We start from the raw sequence: 17,489 nt of genomic DNA, 5'->3' as shown, positions 1-17,489 counted from the left end.
ACACCAGCAATACATTATTTGGTTAAGGTGAAACTACTTTTAACAAAAAGTTGGCCACTTTGTTTGAAAAACTGCATACATGGGAGCTCTGCCATTAAGACCTATAGCTCACTTACTCTCCTTGCAGATGTTATAACAACAACAAAGGCTGTCTTCTGGAATAGGAGGGACAGGGAACAAGTCTCTTGGATCTTAGGTGGAGGTCCCATAAAGGCAGCTAAGACAGCATTAAGGTCCCACAAGGGAACCTCTTACACAGGTGGGCAGACACAACTGACTCCTCTTAGAAATCTCATCAACACAGAATCTAAGGAAATTTTCTTCCCTTGGATGGACTGGTGTCTTGAATAGGAGGACCGATACCAGAGGTTAGGCGGGATCAGTACTATGATGGAGACCATTCCCGCGGTGTGGGAGACGGGAATCTGTGCCAAGGAGATGGGAGGATGAACAGTGCCAGTGATATGGTGACCGGCGCCTCCCCCTAGGCGATCCACATCGAAAGGGCAGAGGGCGACCATGATGCTGGCAATCTAGGGTGACCTGCAGAGGATCTGAGTTGAGAAGCCAGAGATCTGGGGTGTGCAGACAGAGTGTGTTGTTTTGGCTCCAGAGATCTGCAGTGCTCACCTGCCCTCTGGGAGGTCTTGACGGTTGGCTTGTCCTCATAGGGAGCCTTTGCCGCTTCCTGCAATCCACGCAGTGCCAGTGGCACCGCTAAAGGCCTCTGCCCTCTGGGAGCCAGGAGACCCTGGGAAGGCGTCAGCCCTGCCACAAGCCTGTGTCCCCTACCACTCCTGGGAGTCAGTTGTGGATCCCTCAGGGGGCTATGGGACCCCATTGGGGAGACACTCCATTGTGGGTGGGTGGCCCAAACTAGGTCCTTTGCTTGATATCCCATGGCCCTTCTTGCTCAGTTCTGGGGAGTTACATTTCTTTGACTTCTTTTGGGCATGGGAAATGGAGCCCAGTGTGGGGTGCGCTATGCACCAAGGCTGAAGTGCGAGGGGTGGAGTCCATCAGGGAAGGCTCAGAAGCCAGGCAGAGAGCAGCCTCCATGAGGAGGGCCCTCAAACAGCTGTCATGCTCTTTCCGAGTTCTTACAGGAATGGCCTATAGCTCACGTACTCTTACAGGAAGGAACTGTCTCTAGATAATACGTAGTCCTGCCACGAGTGCAGGGGACTGGACTAGATGACCTCTCAAGGTCCCTTCCAGTTCTATGATTCTGTGTGACAATTGTCATTCACATGTGATTCCCCTCAAGCACTTAAGGCAGCAAAGGCCTGTTCCAGTCAGAGCAGGGCTTAAAACCAGAGTCTCCATGGGGCCATTCTCCAACTTGTAACTACACTACTTAACAACTAATGAAACAAACTACTTACAAGACACTAATGCTCACAAAACAGTAGAGAACAACCGCTAATCCCTGCTAGGCAAGGCAAAAGGCACTCCAATGACCTCCACGGGCAGTAAGAAGGAACTGAGAAAGCACAGGGCCGGCAGAGCCCGATGTACTGACGCATGAGCATGGCACTCAAGAGGCACCACAGCTGACCCTACGGATACTGCTAAGGCAAAAATCTCTGACAACCAGGCATGTGGGTGCGCACACGCCTAGAATGGAATAAGCACGAGCAGCACTCAAAGAAGAACTAAGGGTATTAACTAAATATCTGTAACTATCCCCAGAACAACAAAATCTCAGAAGACCAAGATAGAAAAGCATGAGTTAAATACCACACAGAACACATTGACTCTAGCCATAGGCAGGGAGAAATAATGGGGGAGGGTCAGAGTTGTGCTGTCCTTAAATAGCCTGGAGAGAGGCTAAGAGCTGCAGGGCGCGAACCCCGCTCCTACAGGTACTGTAGAGCAAAATTCCCCGACTCTCGTGCTTTGGGAGTGCACACTGCTAAGTGCAATGCACATCTGTAGCCACTCAAAGAACAATCTGTACTACGCACAATTTAGGTATTCTGCATCATGCAACTGCAGGCCCTCAGCAGTATGAATCTGAATTGTAGTGCCATGGGGAGTTCCCATGGCTTACACTGTACCTTTGTGTCATTTGTGCAGTTCTCATGCTGCTGTTGTGACCCTCCAACACTCTGTCAATGCTCACACCCGGAGCCCATAAACTACTTTCAATAATCGCATTCTGCCAACAAATCTCCAAAACTGGGAAAGGGAACAGGACCTTACCACGAACTGAAGTTTACAGGCCAGTCCATTTTGCAGTAATAATAAGCCAGAAAAAGATAATCAGGAAAAAATAGTGAAGAGATTTTTCTGAACTATTATCTGTCTAAAAGCTTACCTGATTTGCCTTGTCAAAAAAATTTTACTCTGACATAAAAATTACATTTGTAAGATATTAAGAATTTGCATCCGGTCAAAATCTGCTTCAGCCTTAAGTATGGAGCCACATTTGAATATAGTTATTACACCACTAATATTTTAATTTGCTAATTTAAAGTGCTTTGAGATTGATTATAACAAGTACTTTCACATTGAGTCCATTTTTGGTTTCAGTACCCGATTTAGATATAGGAATGTAGCAGGAAATCATCAGGATAAGATGATACAAAACAAAGTTTTCAAAAAACGTCAAGATAATTTAATCTGTACACACAGTTCTTCAGAACGATAAACAGAAAAGAGACTACAGGAAAAGTGTGATAAACAGAAATGAAAATAAAAGACAGCAAATCTCTCCTAGGACAAAGACTACACTTTGTTTGCTTAGAACAGTCTAGTCTACATCAAAGCACCAGCAGCTTGTGAGAAATTCTGTTCAGACATGGAGCTATTTTGAAAACCACTTACTGGTAATTCTTAGTGGTGTGCACACATCAATATATACACAAGTTATTTGTTTATGCAAATGTGAAAGTTTGTCACAAACAGAATCTTAGTTTAATACGCAGATCTGGAGTGTTGAGGCTGATTTTATTCAGCCTGTTTAAAGATTCATAAAATATGCCAAGCTTTTCATTTTATGGGCATTGTAAGGGATGATATTTGAAACCAGAGGACTTAGAACTAGCTATCCTGATACCAGAAAGACAAAGAAGGATTTGCCTGATAAAAAAGAAATGCAATCTGAAAAAACTGCTACTACTATGGTGCCAACTGGCAAACTACCTAACTAGAACTGGGGATTAGGACAACATTTAGAAGGAATGAACAAAGAGCCAGCAATGCATTGAAAACAGACAAGGAAGTAGTTCCATTTCAAAGCTAGAGCCAGCGAGAGGAACTGAGTGGCAGTTGTCCACTCTGCCCTTTTAACGTGGTTGGCATGAGACGTGAAAAAAAACGGTTACTAACCTTCCGTGACTGTTGTTCGCGATGTGTTGCTCATCACATGCATTGGTGCTGAAAGTTTTTCCCTTACTGGTATCCATAAGGGACCAGCTGTGGCGCTCTCTGGAGTAGCGCGCATATGGCATCACTGGCTCTCCCACTCTCAGTTCCTTCTTGCCGCAACTCCGAAAGAGGGGAAGGAGGGTGGGTCATGAAATGGACATGAGCAACACATCTCGAAGAATAGTTAGAACAGTAATTATGGAAGGTTAATAACTTTTTTTTTTTTTTCCTAGAGTGCTCTCTCATGACCATTCCATGTTAGGTGACTCTCAAGCAGTATCTCCGGAGGCGGGTCAGAGTTCATGGACGTGTCCATTGCAACACAGCTCTGCCAAAGCCCGCATCATCTCTGGCAACTGGGTGATGGAGTAGTGGGTCGTGAAGGAGTGTACCAATGACCACGTTACGGCCCTGCAGATGTCCTGGATAGGGACTTGTGCTAGGAAGGCTGCTGCTGACGCCTGAACTGTAGTTGAATGGGCCATCACTATCGGTGGAGGTACAACATGAGCCAACTCGTAGCAAATACAGATGCAGGTAGTAATCCAAGACGAAAGCCTTTGAGTAGACACCACGTGGCCTTTCATCCTGTCAGCCACTGTGATGAAGAGTTGAGTAGATTTATGGAAAGGCTTGGTATGCTCTAAGTAGAAAGCCAGAGCCCACCTGACATCTAGGGTGTGCAAGCACCTCTCCTCATTGGACGAGTGAGGCTTTGGGCAGTATACTGGGAGCAAAATGTCTGGGTTAACATGAAAAAGTGACACCACTGTTGGCAGGAAGCAGGATGAGACGCACTGAACTTTGTCCGTGTAGAACACCATGTACGGAGGCATGTGTGCGCCACTCCAGTCCCCTATGGATACCACTGAGAGGAAAACTTCTGCACCAGTGCATGCAGTGAGCACACAAACCTAACATGGAACAGACCTGAGCAAGCACTCAAAGAAGAACTCGGTATATCAGTGGCCACAGCGGACACTGCTAGCCAAAAGACTCCAACCTCGGGCCCATGGGGCACATGCACACTATCAGTGGAATATGTCTATAGACAAGCAGTTGAAAGAGAACCTTAATTCAGTCCCCTGTATGTATGTATGTATGATGATACAGCTTTTAATTAAATGATCATATTCCCGAAACCTGCGCAAAATACCTGGTGCAGGAAAGAGTAATTCTTGCACTGCTAGAATCTACAATATGCCCTCCACCTACGTACAGTTCTGGTCATCCCAGCTCAAAAAAGAGACACTGGTATTAGAAAAGGGACAGAGAAGGGCAACAAAAATGATTAAGGGCTTTGAACAGCTTCCGACTGGGACTGTTCACAGCTTGGAAAAAAGATAACTAAGGGGAGATATGATAGAGGTCTATAAAGTCATGCAAGGTGTGGAGGAAGTGAATAAGGAAGTGTATTTATTCTGTCACATAACACAAGAACTAGGGATCACCTAATGAAATTAATAGGTAGCAAGTTAAGAACAAATAAAAAGGAAGCATTTCTTCCCATAATGCACAGTAAACTTGTGGAACTCATTGTCAGGCGATGAGAAGGCCAATACTGTAACGAGGTTCAAGAAAGAATTAGATACGTTCATGGAGGATAGGTCCATCAATGGCTATTAGCCAAGATGATCAGGGATGCAACCCCAGGCTCTGGGCGTCCCTAGCTTCTGACTGCCAAAAGCTGAGATTGGACAACAGGGGATGGATCACTTAATGACTGCTTGTTCTGTTCATCTCTCCTGAAGCACCTGGCATTGGCTACTGTTGGAAGACAGGATACTGGTCTGACTAAGGGTATGTCTACACTATGAGATTATTCTGATTTTACATAAACCGGTTTTGTAAAACAGATTGTATAAAGTTGAGTGCACGCGGCCACACTAAGCACATTAATTCAGCGGTGTGCATCCATGTACCGAGGCTAGCGTTGATTTCCGGAGCCTTGCACTGTGCGTCGCTATCCTGTAGCTATCCCATAGCTCGCGCAGTCTCTCCCGCCCATCAGAATTCTGGGTTGAGATCCCAATGCAAAAACAGTGTTGCGGGTGATTCTGGGTAAATGTCATCACTCAATCCTTCCTCCGTGAAAGCAACGGCAGACAATCATTTCGTGCCCTTTTTCCCTGGATTGCCCTGGCAGATGCCATGGCATGGCAACTATGGAGCCCGTTTACCCTTTTGTCACTGTCACCGTATGTGTACTGGATACTGCTGACAGACACGATACTGCAGTGCTACAAGCAGCATTCATTTGCCTTTGCACGGTAGCAGAGATAGTTATCATCCCTATTGCACCGTCTGCCATTGTAAACTGGCGATGAGATGATGGTTATCAGTCGTTTTGTACCGTCTGCTGCTGTCATGGGTGCTCCTGGGGGCGCATGGACAAAAATGGGAATGACTCCCCAGGTCATTCCCTTCTTTATGTTTTGTCTAAAAATAGAGTCAGTTCTGCCTAGAATATGAAGCAAGTCTACTAGAGAACCAGAGAGCACAGCCGCTCCATGTCAGAGCCCGAGAGATCCCGCAGAAATGATGAGCTGCATGCCATTCTAAGAGGTGCCCCTGCAACCACCCCACCCATTGCTTCCCTCCTCCCCCAACCCTCCTGGGCTACCATGGCAGTGTCCCCCTATTTGTGTGATGAAGTAATAAAGAATGCAGGAATAAGAAACACTGACTTTTTAGTGAGAAAAAATGAGGGGGAGGAAGCCTCCAGCTGCTATGATAGCCCAGGCAGTACAGAATCTTTTCTTTAGACATGAAAGGGGGAGGCTGATGGAGCTCAGCCTCCAGTTGCTATGAGGAGGACAGTTACCAGCTGTTTTGTACCATCTGCCGGGAATCACTCATTTTTACCCAGGTGCCCCCGGCCAACCTCACCAAGGTCAGCCAGGAGCACTCTCAGGCTGATGATGATGATGGATAGCAGTATTGTACTGTCTGCCAACGGGAAGGGGATGCTGGTGTTCAGCGCTGCAGCACCCCGTCTACCAGCAGCATGCAGTAGACATACGGTGACACTGAAAAAAGGAGAGAAACATTTTCCCCCCACTTTTCTTTCGGGGGGGGGGGCAGGAAGGATGTAAATTGACAACATATACCCTGAAACACCCGGGAAAATTTTTTTTGATCCTTCAGACATTGGGAGCTCAGCCAAGAATGCAAATACTTTTCGGAGACTGCAGGAACTGTGGGATAGCTGGAGTCCTCAGTACACCTTCCCTCCCTCCATGAACGTCCATTTGATTCTTTGGCTTTCCGTTACGCTTATCACACAGCACTGTATCATAGCCTGGAGATTTTTTCAAATGCTTTGGCATTTCGTCTTCTGTAACGGAGCTCTGATAGAACAGATTTGTCTCCCCATACAGCGATCAGATCCAGTATCTCCCGTACGGTCCATGCTGGAGCTCTTTTTGGATTTGGGACTGCATTGCCACCCATGCTAATTGGAGCTCCACGCTGGGCAAACAGGAAATGAAATTCAAAAGTTCACGGGGCTTTTCCTGTCTACCTGGTCAGTACATCCGAGTTCAGATGGCTTTCCAGAGTGGTCACAATGGTGCACTGTGGGATACCGCCCAGAGGCCAATACCGTTGATTTGCGGCCACACTAACCCTAATCTGACATGGCAATACCGATTTCAGCGCTACTCCCCTCATTGGGGAGGAGTACAGAAATCGGTTTAAAGAGCCCTTTATATTGATATAAAGGGCTTCATTGTGTGGACGGGTGCAGGGTTAAATCGGTTTAACACTGCTAAATTCGGTTTAAACGCACAGTGTAGACCAGGCCTAAGTATGACCATTCTAATATTCTTATGTGGTCACATTCTAAGGATTAATAAACTCTGCACTTACATAATATTACATTTAATTAAATCCACTGTGAGTTAGGCAAAACATTTCTACCTGTGCAGCTTCGTAGGTGATGGTCTTGGTCTCTGTGTGAACAATGGAAACTTCGTTTGTTGGAATTTCAGTTTTCACAGCATTGGACACATCAGAGAGGGTAACTGTCTGAGTCTTCACTAGGGGTGGCTATGAAAGAGGTTTAAAAAAACACAGCATAGTTACATACTGATGATGTTTCTGGTCAACGCTCTGACATTGATCTGATAAAAACATCACAGATTGAGAAACCAAGACTCAGCCTAGAAATCTTGAACATTTTAGCCTTACAGAGAGTTTGATACATGTTTCAGAGGATCAAGCACTGAACCAGCAAAATCAAATTTGCAGCTTAAAACACTTTGGGCTTGTCTACATCAGAAAGTTGCAGCGCTGGTGAGGGAGTTACAGCGCTGCAACTTTGAAGGTGTACACATCTGCAGGGCACCACCAGCGCTGCAACTCCCTGTTTGCAGCGCTGGCCGTACTCCCGTTTTGTCTCGGGTGTAGAGGATCCAGCGCTGGTGATCCAGCGCTGGTAATCCAGTGTAGACAGTTACCAGCGCTTTTCTTGACCTCCGTGGAAGGAGGAAGCCTCTGGTAATCAAGCTGGTTTCCTTTCCCGGTTTGCTCTCTCGGTCCCGGAGCCACCCAGCAAACCGCAGGGAAGGAGACCTGCTTGCTCGGGGTTCCGGGACCGAGAGAGCAAACCGGGAAAGGAGACCAGCTTCGCCGCGGTTTGCTCTCTCGGTCCCGGAGCCAGCCAGCAAACCGCAGGGAAGGAGACCTGCTTGCTCGGGGTTCCGGGACCGAGAGAGCAAACCGGGAAAGGAAACCAGCTTCGCCGCGGTTTGCTCTCTCGGTCCCGGAACCCCGAGCAAGCAGGTCTCCTTCCCTGCGGTTTGCTGGCTGGCTCCGGGACCGAGAGAGCAAACCGCGGCGTTCCCGGTTTGCTCTCTCGGTCCCGGAACCCCGAGCAAGCAGGTCTCCTTCCCTGCGGTTTGCTGTCTGGCTCTGGGACCGAGAGAGCAAACCGCGGCGTTCCCGGTTTGCTCTCTCGGTCCCGGAACCCCGAGCAAGCAGGTCTCCTTCCCTGCGGTTTGCTGTCTGGCTCTGGGACCGAGAGAGCAAACCGCGGCGTTCCCGGTTTGCTCTCTCGGTCCCGGAACCCCGAGCAAGCAGGTCTCCTTCCCTGCGGTTTGCTGGCTGGCTCCGGGACCGAGAGAGCAAACCGCGGCGTTCCCGGTTTGCTCTCTAGGTCCCGGAACCCCGAGCAAGCAGGTCTCCTTCCCTGCGGTTTGCTGTCTGGCTCTGGGACCGAGAGAGCAAACCGCGGCGTTCCCGGTTTGCTCTCTCGGTCCCGGAACCCCGAGCAAGCAGGTCTCCTTCCCTGCGGTTTGCTGGCTGGCTCCGGGACCGAGAGAGCAAACCGCGGCGTTCCCGGTTTGCTCTCTAGGTCCCGGAACCCCGAGCAAGCAGGTCTCCTTCCCTGCGGTTTGCTGGCTGGCTCCGGGACCGAGAGAGCAAACGGCGGCGTTCCCGGTTTGCTCTCTCAGTCCCGGAACCCCGAGCAAGCAGGTCTCCTTCCCTGCGGTTTGCTGGCTGGCTCCGGGACCGAGAGAGCAAACCGCGGCGTTCCCGGTTTGCTCTCTAGGTCCCGGAACCCCGAGCAAGCAGGTCTCCTTCCCTGCGGTTTGCTGGCTGGCTCCGGGACCAAGAGAGCAAACCGCGGCGTTCCCGGTTTGCTCTCTCGGTCCCGGAACCCCGAGCAAGCAGTTCTCCTTCCCTGCGGTTTGCTGGCTGGCTCCGGGACCGAGAGAGCAAACCGCGGGGAAGCTGGTTTCCTTTCCCGGTTTGCTCTCTCGTCCCGGACCCCCCCTTGAAGCCGCCCAACAGCGCTGCAGTGTGGCCACATCTAACACCACTTGCAGCGCTGGTTGCTGTAAGTGTGGCCACTCTGCAGCGCTGGCCCTATACAGCTGTACTAATACAGCTGTAACAACCAGCGCTGCAAAATTTTAGATGTAGACATGGCCATAGTGAAATCCTCTCTGCTAACTGTACTGTTCTTTCTTAAGTTAGACCAAGAAAGTCATCAAGGATTAAACAGATTACTATGAATGTACTGTACTGATTAGCTTCCTAATTACAAGGATGAGGACCCCATAGAAAACTGCTAGTCAGACCATGACTCTGACTGTACTGAGATATCAAAATTGATGCTGTAGAGACTGGAGAAATAAGTTAATCACAGCTGCTGAAGCTTTATTCTGAATGCAAACAAACCCATTTCATCGTTAAAATACTCATCAACCTGTGGTTCACTGGCTTTTATTAAATCAATGTCAGATACAAGTCTTTAAAAGAAAAAAACTGTGTGAGTCTTGAAAGAGAAACTGGAAAAATCAGTTCTTCCACCATCTGGTAATTCATCAAAAGAGAAGATAGTATTAGCCAAAGACCCACAAGGTTTTCCCAGCTCAATCAGTTTCTGCTCACCTTCCCAATGCCTGACAGTTGCCACCTTGATTGTTAGTAAATATGTTAAGTGGTCATCTATTTTGACATAAGTGATTTATATTTAGCAACACTGAAGCAGGCAAATTTGAAATCTCATGACAATTACAATGTAAATGTAGACTTTTGACAGAGCTACAATTTATTGTGCTACATTTAAGTTTCAGCCCTGTAGCACCTTCTTTAGCTTGGTTTCCAAATTTTCTGCAATACAGCAGTAAAACACACCAAAAACCCATGATAACCACACAATTCCGTGGAATAAATTAAATGTGGTGGCCTTTGGAGTCTGCATGTTTCCTTTTATTTAGAACACAGGGCACTTGATTCAAAGGAAGACAAAGACCATTTTTCACTGAGGCATGTCTGTCACTTTATGCATGGATAAATTGGAGGGGGCTCAGTTGCACAGACTTTGCAGGAGATTAATTGGCTGATTAGTTTGGGGAATGAATTCAGGCCATGTAAACATAATTCCTCATCACAGATTTGTAGCATATGCTTGCTGCAGTGTTTGGGATTTCATTCCAAAAACCAAAAGGAAGATTTGAAAAAAAAAAAAGGAGGCATTCTGAGCTCACAGTTACTACCTGAAAACAGCGAATGAGCGTGGGAAGCCCATTATCAATATTCGAGTTGTGACACTCTCCGTTTAGATTTCTAAGTGGAGCTCTTGTAAAATAATTTTCTTCAACATTCTCTGCCTCCTCCTCTCTCTCACAGGGGTACAGTGGAGGTGAAATAGAGATTGTAGGGGTCTCCATCTCAGACTGCTCAGATGAGTAATCTGCCTGCTTTTCCACACCTGCATAACCCTTTTCACATGTTAGGTCATCCTTGCTCTCAAGAAATACAAGAGCTCTATACTCTTCCTCACTGCTTAGGGAGGAAGTGCCAAAGTCATGACTTTGTAAAGACTCTGGTGGAGTTGACATTTGGTTCTCACTACAGGCTACTGAATGCTCTGGGCCCACCAATTCAAAGTCAGGGGCAGTACTTTTCCTCTCTGTCACTGCATCCACATCCGTTTTGGGGGGAAAGTCACACAGACTCTAAAACGAAAAAAATACACAAAAAGGCCAGAGAAGGTTAGGAAGAATGTAGCATCCTGAAATATTAAGAAAAATAATGTCGGTCTCTAACTCACACTGTATCAAGTCTATTGCAATCTATGCACAGCAATAGGTGGCCCTTATTAAAAAAAAAAGCCTGAATACACATTGCATCCAGCGGTCATCCTAAACACAACCTTCCAAACTGACTAGTTATCCATGTGCTTTAGGGTTATGGAATAACAACAAACAGCTGTTTCTCCCTGGCACCTTGAGAAATCACAAGGCTGATTCTTGACTTAAACACTCTGCTTAAATTAGGAAAGAAAGGAGTAACTGTTGTATGGTGGATGGAGAGGTCTGCGCGCAATCAGAAATTGTAGGAACAAAGATACCCATCATTGTAGTGACACTATATTCCAAGTCCATTTCTTTTCCTTAAAATAAGACTTTAGTGGAAATGATGGGGGGAGAAGTGGGCACAAAACCACCATGAACCACTGAAAGAGCATCACTGTCACTGGGAATTCAGACAGCCTGTGTTCAGCTGATTAGAACTCACATTGTGTAGCACCTTTGAAACATAACTGCAGGGGTCTTGTTATTGCAGCCCCTAGGAGAGTAATTCTCACCTATTTACCACTGTGAGCTGCATATGCAGCTCTTTGTGTTATGTGGGCTGCATCCACACAATATATATACTACCTGTATGGCCCTGAGGATGTCACATGGGCTGCAGCTGTATGTTAATTGGGCTGCAAGTAGCCCGCAAATTGAGAACCACTGGTCTAGGATAACTAATACAGACATTGTTGTAAAGGACATGATGCTGTTGATAATGTTATTGAAAGAAGTTAGTCCTGTAGTCAACTGATTCAAACATCAAGAGGCTCCCAAACTGAAAGAAACCACTGGAATTATGATGTATCCTTACTCAACATGAATTAATCATTATTCTAGACAAACCAGATCAACTGAGGGTATGTCTTCACTACCCGCCGGATTGGTGGGTAGTGATCGATCCCCGATCGCTCTGCTGTCGACTCCTGTACTCCACTGCGGCGAGAGGCAGAAGTGGAGTCGATGGGAGAGTGGCAGCAGTTGATCCCATGCCATGAGGACGTGAGGTAAGTCGACCTAAGAAACGTTGACTTCAGTTACACTATTCTTGTAGCTGAAGTTGTGTATCTTAGGTCAATTCCCCTTCACTGTAGACCAGGCCTGACTTGCACGAAAATTTAACATACTCCTTGTTTAGCTGAAGAATCGTGTAAGTGACAGCTCTACACTGGAAAACCAGATAGTCAAGCTAATGCGTACTGACCACATTGTGGTTGAATACGCAATTCAGTTTATTCCAAAACAGGTTAACAACTACATATTGCAGTATGATTTGTGCAAAACTATTGAAACACATGTACCATACTTTGTTGTAATAGTAACAGTCTGAGCACAGAAACCCTTACAATACCAATCCTTTTAAAGTTACAATATATATCTCTACCCCGACATAACATGTATTCAGATATAACGTGGTAAAGCAGCGCCCCGGGGGGGGGGGGGAGGGGGCGCACGGGGCTGCACACTCAGGTGGATCAAAGCAAGTTCGATATAATGCGGTTTCACCTATAACGCGGTAAGATTTTTTGGCTCCCAAGGACAGCGTTATATCAAGGTAGAGGTGTAATTAGTATTAGCAACAGTACACTGTAGAAAAGACATGTAATAAATCAATACACCTCCCTAGAAGAAAGCAAGTGTGTCTATAGCACCTGAGGTACTTTGGAAGACTGTGCCAAGCCAGAGGATTTAACTAAGGCTGGAGCTATTCTGCCTTCCATTCTGCTCGTTAGCAAGTTCTCAACTAGGTCTTCTTACATCTCTGGGAGCCCTCTAGCCAGAACTTGAAGAAAAGGAACAGTGACAGAAGAGAAGACAAGAGTTAAAACACAAAGACAAAACAAAACTGGCATACAATCATCTGTTTTCCCAAATGCCCAATGAGTACAGGAAAAATATTTAATACATAAACTCATCTCAAACTTATTCTGCAGAGGACTGGGTTCCATTTTTAATTATGGGCTGTGAACCAAAGCTAGGGTCTCTTATCCTATCCTAGAGTCACAGCATTTCTTCCACTGACAATCTAATATTAGTCTAAAAACAGGGTAAAATAAGCAGCCTTATATAGTAACTACAATTTTACTATAGTTATTAAGTTACTGTTGCATTCAGTGTCACTCAGTGAGGGCAGGGAAAAAGCCCTAAACGATGGAGCTCATTAGATAATTCTTCTTGTTATTTAATTGGTAATTTGCATGGTTAGTTGTGGTAAATGTACACAAATAGGACATACAAATACGTGTGCATATTGCATGCACAACTGCCTACCTCGGCTTTTGGAAAATCTTGCTCCATTAAGCATTATCATTAAGCTTCAAAAGTTTAAGATGATCAGTAGACATCATCACATTGATTTGCATTCAAAAGGTTTTCTAAGCAACCGCAAGAACTATCGTCTTTGTTTTAAATTAAAGCTTGCATTCAGCAGAAGCTGAATCTGCCATAGCGTCGAGATCAATGTATCAAGTGGGTCGGAGTCTGCCATCCCTGATTTAATGGCTCCCATTTGATGGGATAGCACAAATCTGTTTTAGGAACTATGACTACTTTTTATTTAAGGACAAGTTAACACTTACTTTCACTTTGTTGGGATGAAACGATTGCTCAATTCTAGATCTCTACACTGTAACGTTATGGATAAGGTAAATCACAAATTGCTACTTATTAAGATTTCCAAATAATTTGTGTTTCCTGTAAATTCTTTGGATTTTAACTTGGGAAACACATTCAGCGGTGACTAAAATGATATAAGGACTACCAAGATAGATGATATGCATAAACTTATCTCTGATTGAAAATATTGCTTTTACATGTATCTACACTCCCCTGCCCCCAGATAATGCCAATTTTGAACTACTGCCTAATATGAGGCAGTATATTGCAACTACCTTTCACATTTGGGGGAGACAATGAAAATTGTCTGTTTTTTCTGCCCATGTGTTAATCTTATTTTAAGTGCTCATTTAGCGTACTGTCAGCATACCAAGTGATACATGACAAAGTTTTGCAAACTAGAGGCCTGATCCTGGGTCTTCAGTAGGAGCAGCAAGTGCTCAGCACTTCTATGGAGTGCACTCTGGAAGCTCAATTTGCTTAAACATCAACTGTGAGATTAAGTTGAACAGCACGAAAAAATGAAATCCCATAAAGAAAGCAAAGAGTCTATATAGAAAAGACTGAGAAAACTGGAACTGTATTTAAACTCACAAAAACAAATATTTAGCAACTAAATGCAACTTTCATTGTGAGTGTATACAAAAATATCAGCACTCAGAATGAAATCTACAGTAAAGATATATTGGTTTTCAATAAAGCAACATTCTGAAATAAACATCAACATGCAAACACAAAAAATTGAACCAAATTATGATAAGATCAATTGACCACAAGTGCTTTGTTCTTCCCTTCCTGTTCCAGAAGTACACCAAGGGAGCCTAACTAAAAACTATTTCTATCTATAAACAAATATAATTACCTATTTACACACACAGACTTTTATACACAAATATGCCTGTGCTTGTTCCTGTTTGGATATACAGTCTACATGCAGGCAAGAATAGATCTGTTTATAAAGATAAATTGGGAATTTGGACATCTGATCTCAGCAAAATGTTTTTTAATTTGCAAATGCAAAGGCACTCCTGTTTTTAGGTCGATTAAAAGCCTGATTTTCAGAGCTGCTAAAGCATCTCAACTTTGACTTAAATCAGCAGACGTGGAGGGTGATTAGCAATTCTGACAAATCAACCCATTAGTTTCTAATGGCAACTTGCAATAAAAAACTAATCAGATGTGCAACAGACTATTTTGCATAAGCCATACATAGTGTAGGATGAGTACAGGACAAGATGCATTGCCCCATTTCTTAAGAGCAAAAATGAATGCAATTAAAACAATCATCCTGGGAAACCCCAATCACAGTGCACTTGATGTTGAAAAATACTGAGGATACCACTACATTTACTTAAAGTTACAGTGAAAAAGGTGACACTAAAACCAGCATTTCAAATACGGGATAAATTAATAACAGACTAATTGTGTGGCTGATACCAAAGACCACACATATTTTTAGTGGTTTAATATATTACTCTTTTTAACGGTACTTTTTGGCAGCAAAATATATGAAGGCTGTTTCTAACCGACCCTCCCAACGTTTAGCCAGTTGCTCATGCTTAATTGTCAAGTTTCCCTACTCTCTATCCTCCCTCATTCATAGAAGTGCTTGCATAGAGCAAATTTCCACAGAAATGGTGCTGACTTTCTTGTCAAAATTTTTGATTACCTACCATATGAGAGAATTGTGGAGGGAGTGTCTACGGATTGATAAAGTAGTTGTTAAGCCACAAAAGTTGCCAGTTACTGAATGTATCTGATAAACAATTAGGATGATGGAATAATAATATTAACAATGCCAATTTGAAACAATCCCCTATAAACAGAACTGAATGAAATTTACAAATTCTAACTAGCTTATCTTCCTAATCAACTTTTTTATTCAGTATAGAATTATCCGTGTTGAACACTTGCATTTGTTATTAGGTTATCCTCAAGATACAAGTGTACACATAAGCAAACAAGATCGATGTAAATGCCTACGAATGCACAATTAGCCATTAAATAGAAGACATTGATTTTGCAATGAACTACACTCACCAGTAATAATTCCATAGATCTACTGATGAATGTTCAACCTCAACAAAGCTGTTGGAAGCACTTGAGCAAAGAATATTATAAAGCAGTAAATAGATATCTTTAATTTACAACGCCTTTTTACACATTATATAGCTTCCCGATTTCCCAAGACAAGGAAAGTTAAGGTTTTACAAGTAGGACAGCAAAAGCTAGCTTTTATTTATGGCCATCAGCTGTGAGGTTGCATATTTTGGATTGGTTTTTAGGTCACCAATGAAATGAGCATAATATTCTGATGATTAACCTGTCTTGTAATTTCAAACAATATTGTACTGAAGACAGATCCAAATCCTGCAAGATGCAGTGTGATATCAATTCCCAGTGCACCACAGGGAATTTCGGTTGCTTAGCAGTTTGAAAGATCAATACCCCGGTAATTTTATTATTAAAGCAATTTGCCAAGTTAAACTCTTCCAGAGCACACTTCCCTCTATCTTTATGGAACAACTCTGTTCTGGAAGGCCACAGCCCAGGATATAGTATTGTGGTGTGAAAGGTTGCACATTTGCTATTCTAGTACCCCTTCCATGGGGTATCAACTGCCTTTAGAAATGAACACTGATTCAGAGTCAGTTCAGCAGCTGCAACTGAAAATATACAAGAAACATAGTCAGATATTAAAACTGAGGAGAAATCATTACTTGTTTACTGCTTCATTTCCCCTACTCCTTCTCCAGATACTATTAAAGCCTCAGATCTGACTAGAAACATAGTCAGATATTAAAACTGAGGAGAAATCATTACTTGTTTACTGCTTCATTTCCCCTACTCCTTCTCCAGATACTATTAAAGCCTCAGATCTGACTAGAAACATAGTCAGATATTAAAACTGAGGAGAAATCATTACTTTTTTACTGCTTCATTTCCCCTACTCCTTCTCCAGATACTATTAAAGCCTCAGATCTGCAAGCCACTCCACATGGGCAGAGCCTATACTCATGTAGAGCTCCAATAAAGTACGTAAGATTCTGCATGTGTGCAGGTCCCAATCAAGCAGAGAAGCAGTGAGGATATATGAGGGTCCTTCTTCAGGGGGTGATTGGTAGGGGAGCATCAGACCTAGTGGTCAGGGCCTAGCCCAGTGACTTGCAGGGGCAGTGACTGGTAGGAGAGCCTGGGCCCTTTCACTCCACCCAGCTCCAGCACAGGACCCTTTGAGGGCTATCAGTGATCTGACACTCAGGAGTGCTTAAAGCTGCCCTAGCAGAGCCACTTCCTACCACCACCCTGTGATTGTCCCAAGGTTGCCATCTGGGTTCAGGTGCTGTGTTCACTATAAGGCTCCTTCCAGTGGTTGCGGGTAACATGGGAGCTTCCTTTTTCTAAGGACTGAAACAGCCTCCTCCCCTGGTATGGCCCTCTCTCCTGGGCCAGATCAGTCCTAGGGCTTTCCCCTGCTGGGGCAGTCAAAAACAAAAAAACAAAGGGGACATTGCACAACTCAGAGTTCATATGAGAGGGAAAGGGGGATGTTTCCATCTCAGGCTGTCTCTGAAGTGGGTCTTCCCTTCCCTCAGGGACCTTTCAGCAGTTTAGGGAGAAATTCTGCTTGATTTGGATAAAGGATAAACTCACAACTGAAGAGCTGGTATAAAGAAAATTTACTCTAGTAAATTTATGACTGACTCTTCATGTAGTGATATGTCTTATGTACAATTTTAGTCAACCTCAGAGTAAGCCTGTTGCTGAAACAAGGCCAGATAATTTTATTGCGTGAGCATGGGGGTGGAGGGAAGGGAAGTTGGTGTGAGTGGGGGAAATAGAAGTTGGCTAGTTAGGGAAGTTAGTGCTTCCCAAATCCTGACAGATATCAATGGAATGTTTTTTTGAAGG

At 44.5% G+C, this 17,489-nt stretch overlaps 1 protein-coding gene across 30 annotated transcripts in view; it reads right to left on the bottom strand.

The window, feature by feature from the left end:
- Positions 1-17,489, bottom strand: part of EPB41 (erythrocyte membrane protein band 4.1) — a 160,593-nt gene that overhangs the window by 15,557 nt on the left and 127,547 nt on the right. For 19 of the 30 annotated variants that reach the window (XM_030538994.1, XM_030539004.1, XM_030538984.1 and 16 more), the window contains 2 exons: positions 10,380-10,841; positions 7,294-7,422 (listed from right to left, as the gene is read on the bottom strand). The exons of 3 other annotated variants lie outside the window; for them this stretch is intronic. In XM_030538994.1, the coding sequence (XP_030394854.1) occupies positions 7,294-7,422; positions 10,380-10,841 (591 nt within the window). The remainder of the gene's footprint in view (positions 1-7,293; positions 7,423-10,379; positions 10,842-17,489) is intronic. 8 more of the 30 variants (XM_030538997.1, XM_030538998.1, XM_030539005.1 and 5 more) reach the window with 1 other exon arrangement.

Source organism: Gopherus evgoodei, chromosome 20 (assembly GCF_007399415.2).
Source record: "Gopherus evgoodei ecotype Sinaloan lineage chromosome 20, rGopEvg1_v1.p, whole genome shotgun sequence".
Classification (NCBI taxonomy): Eukaryota; Metazoa; Chordata; order Testudines; family Testudinidae; genus Gopherus; species Gopherus evgoodei.
This window is presented reverse-complemented; position numbering and strand designations above follow the sequence as displayed.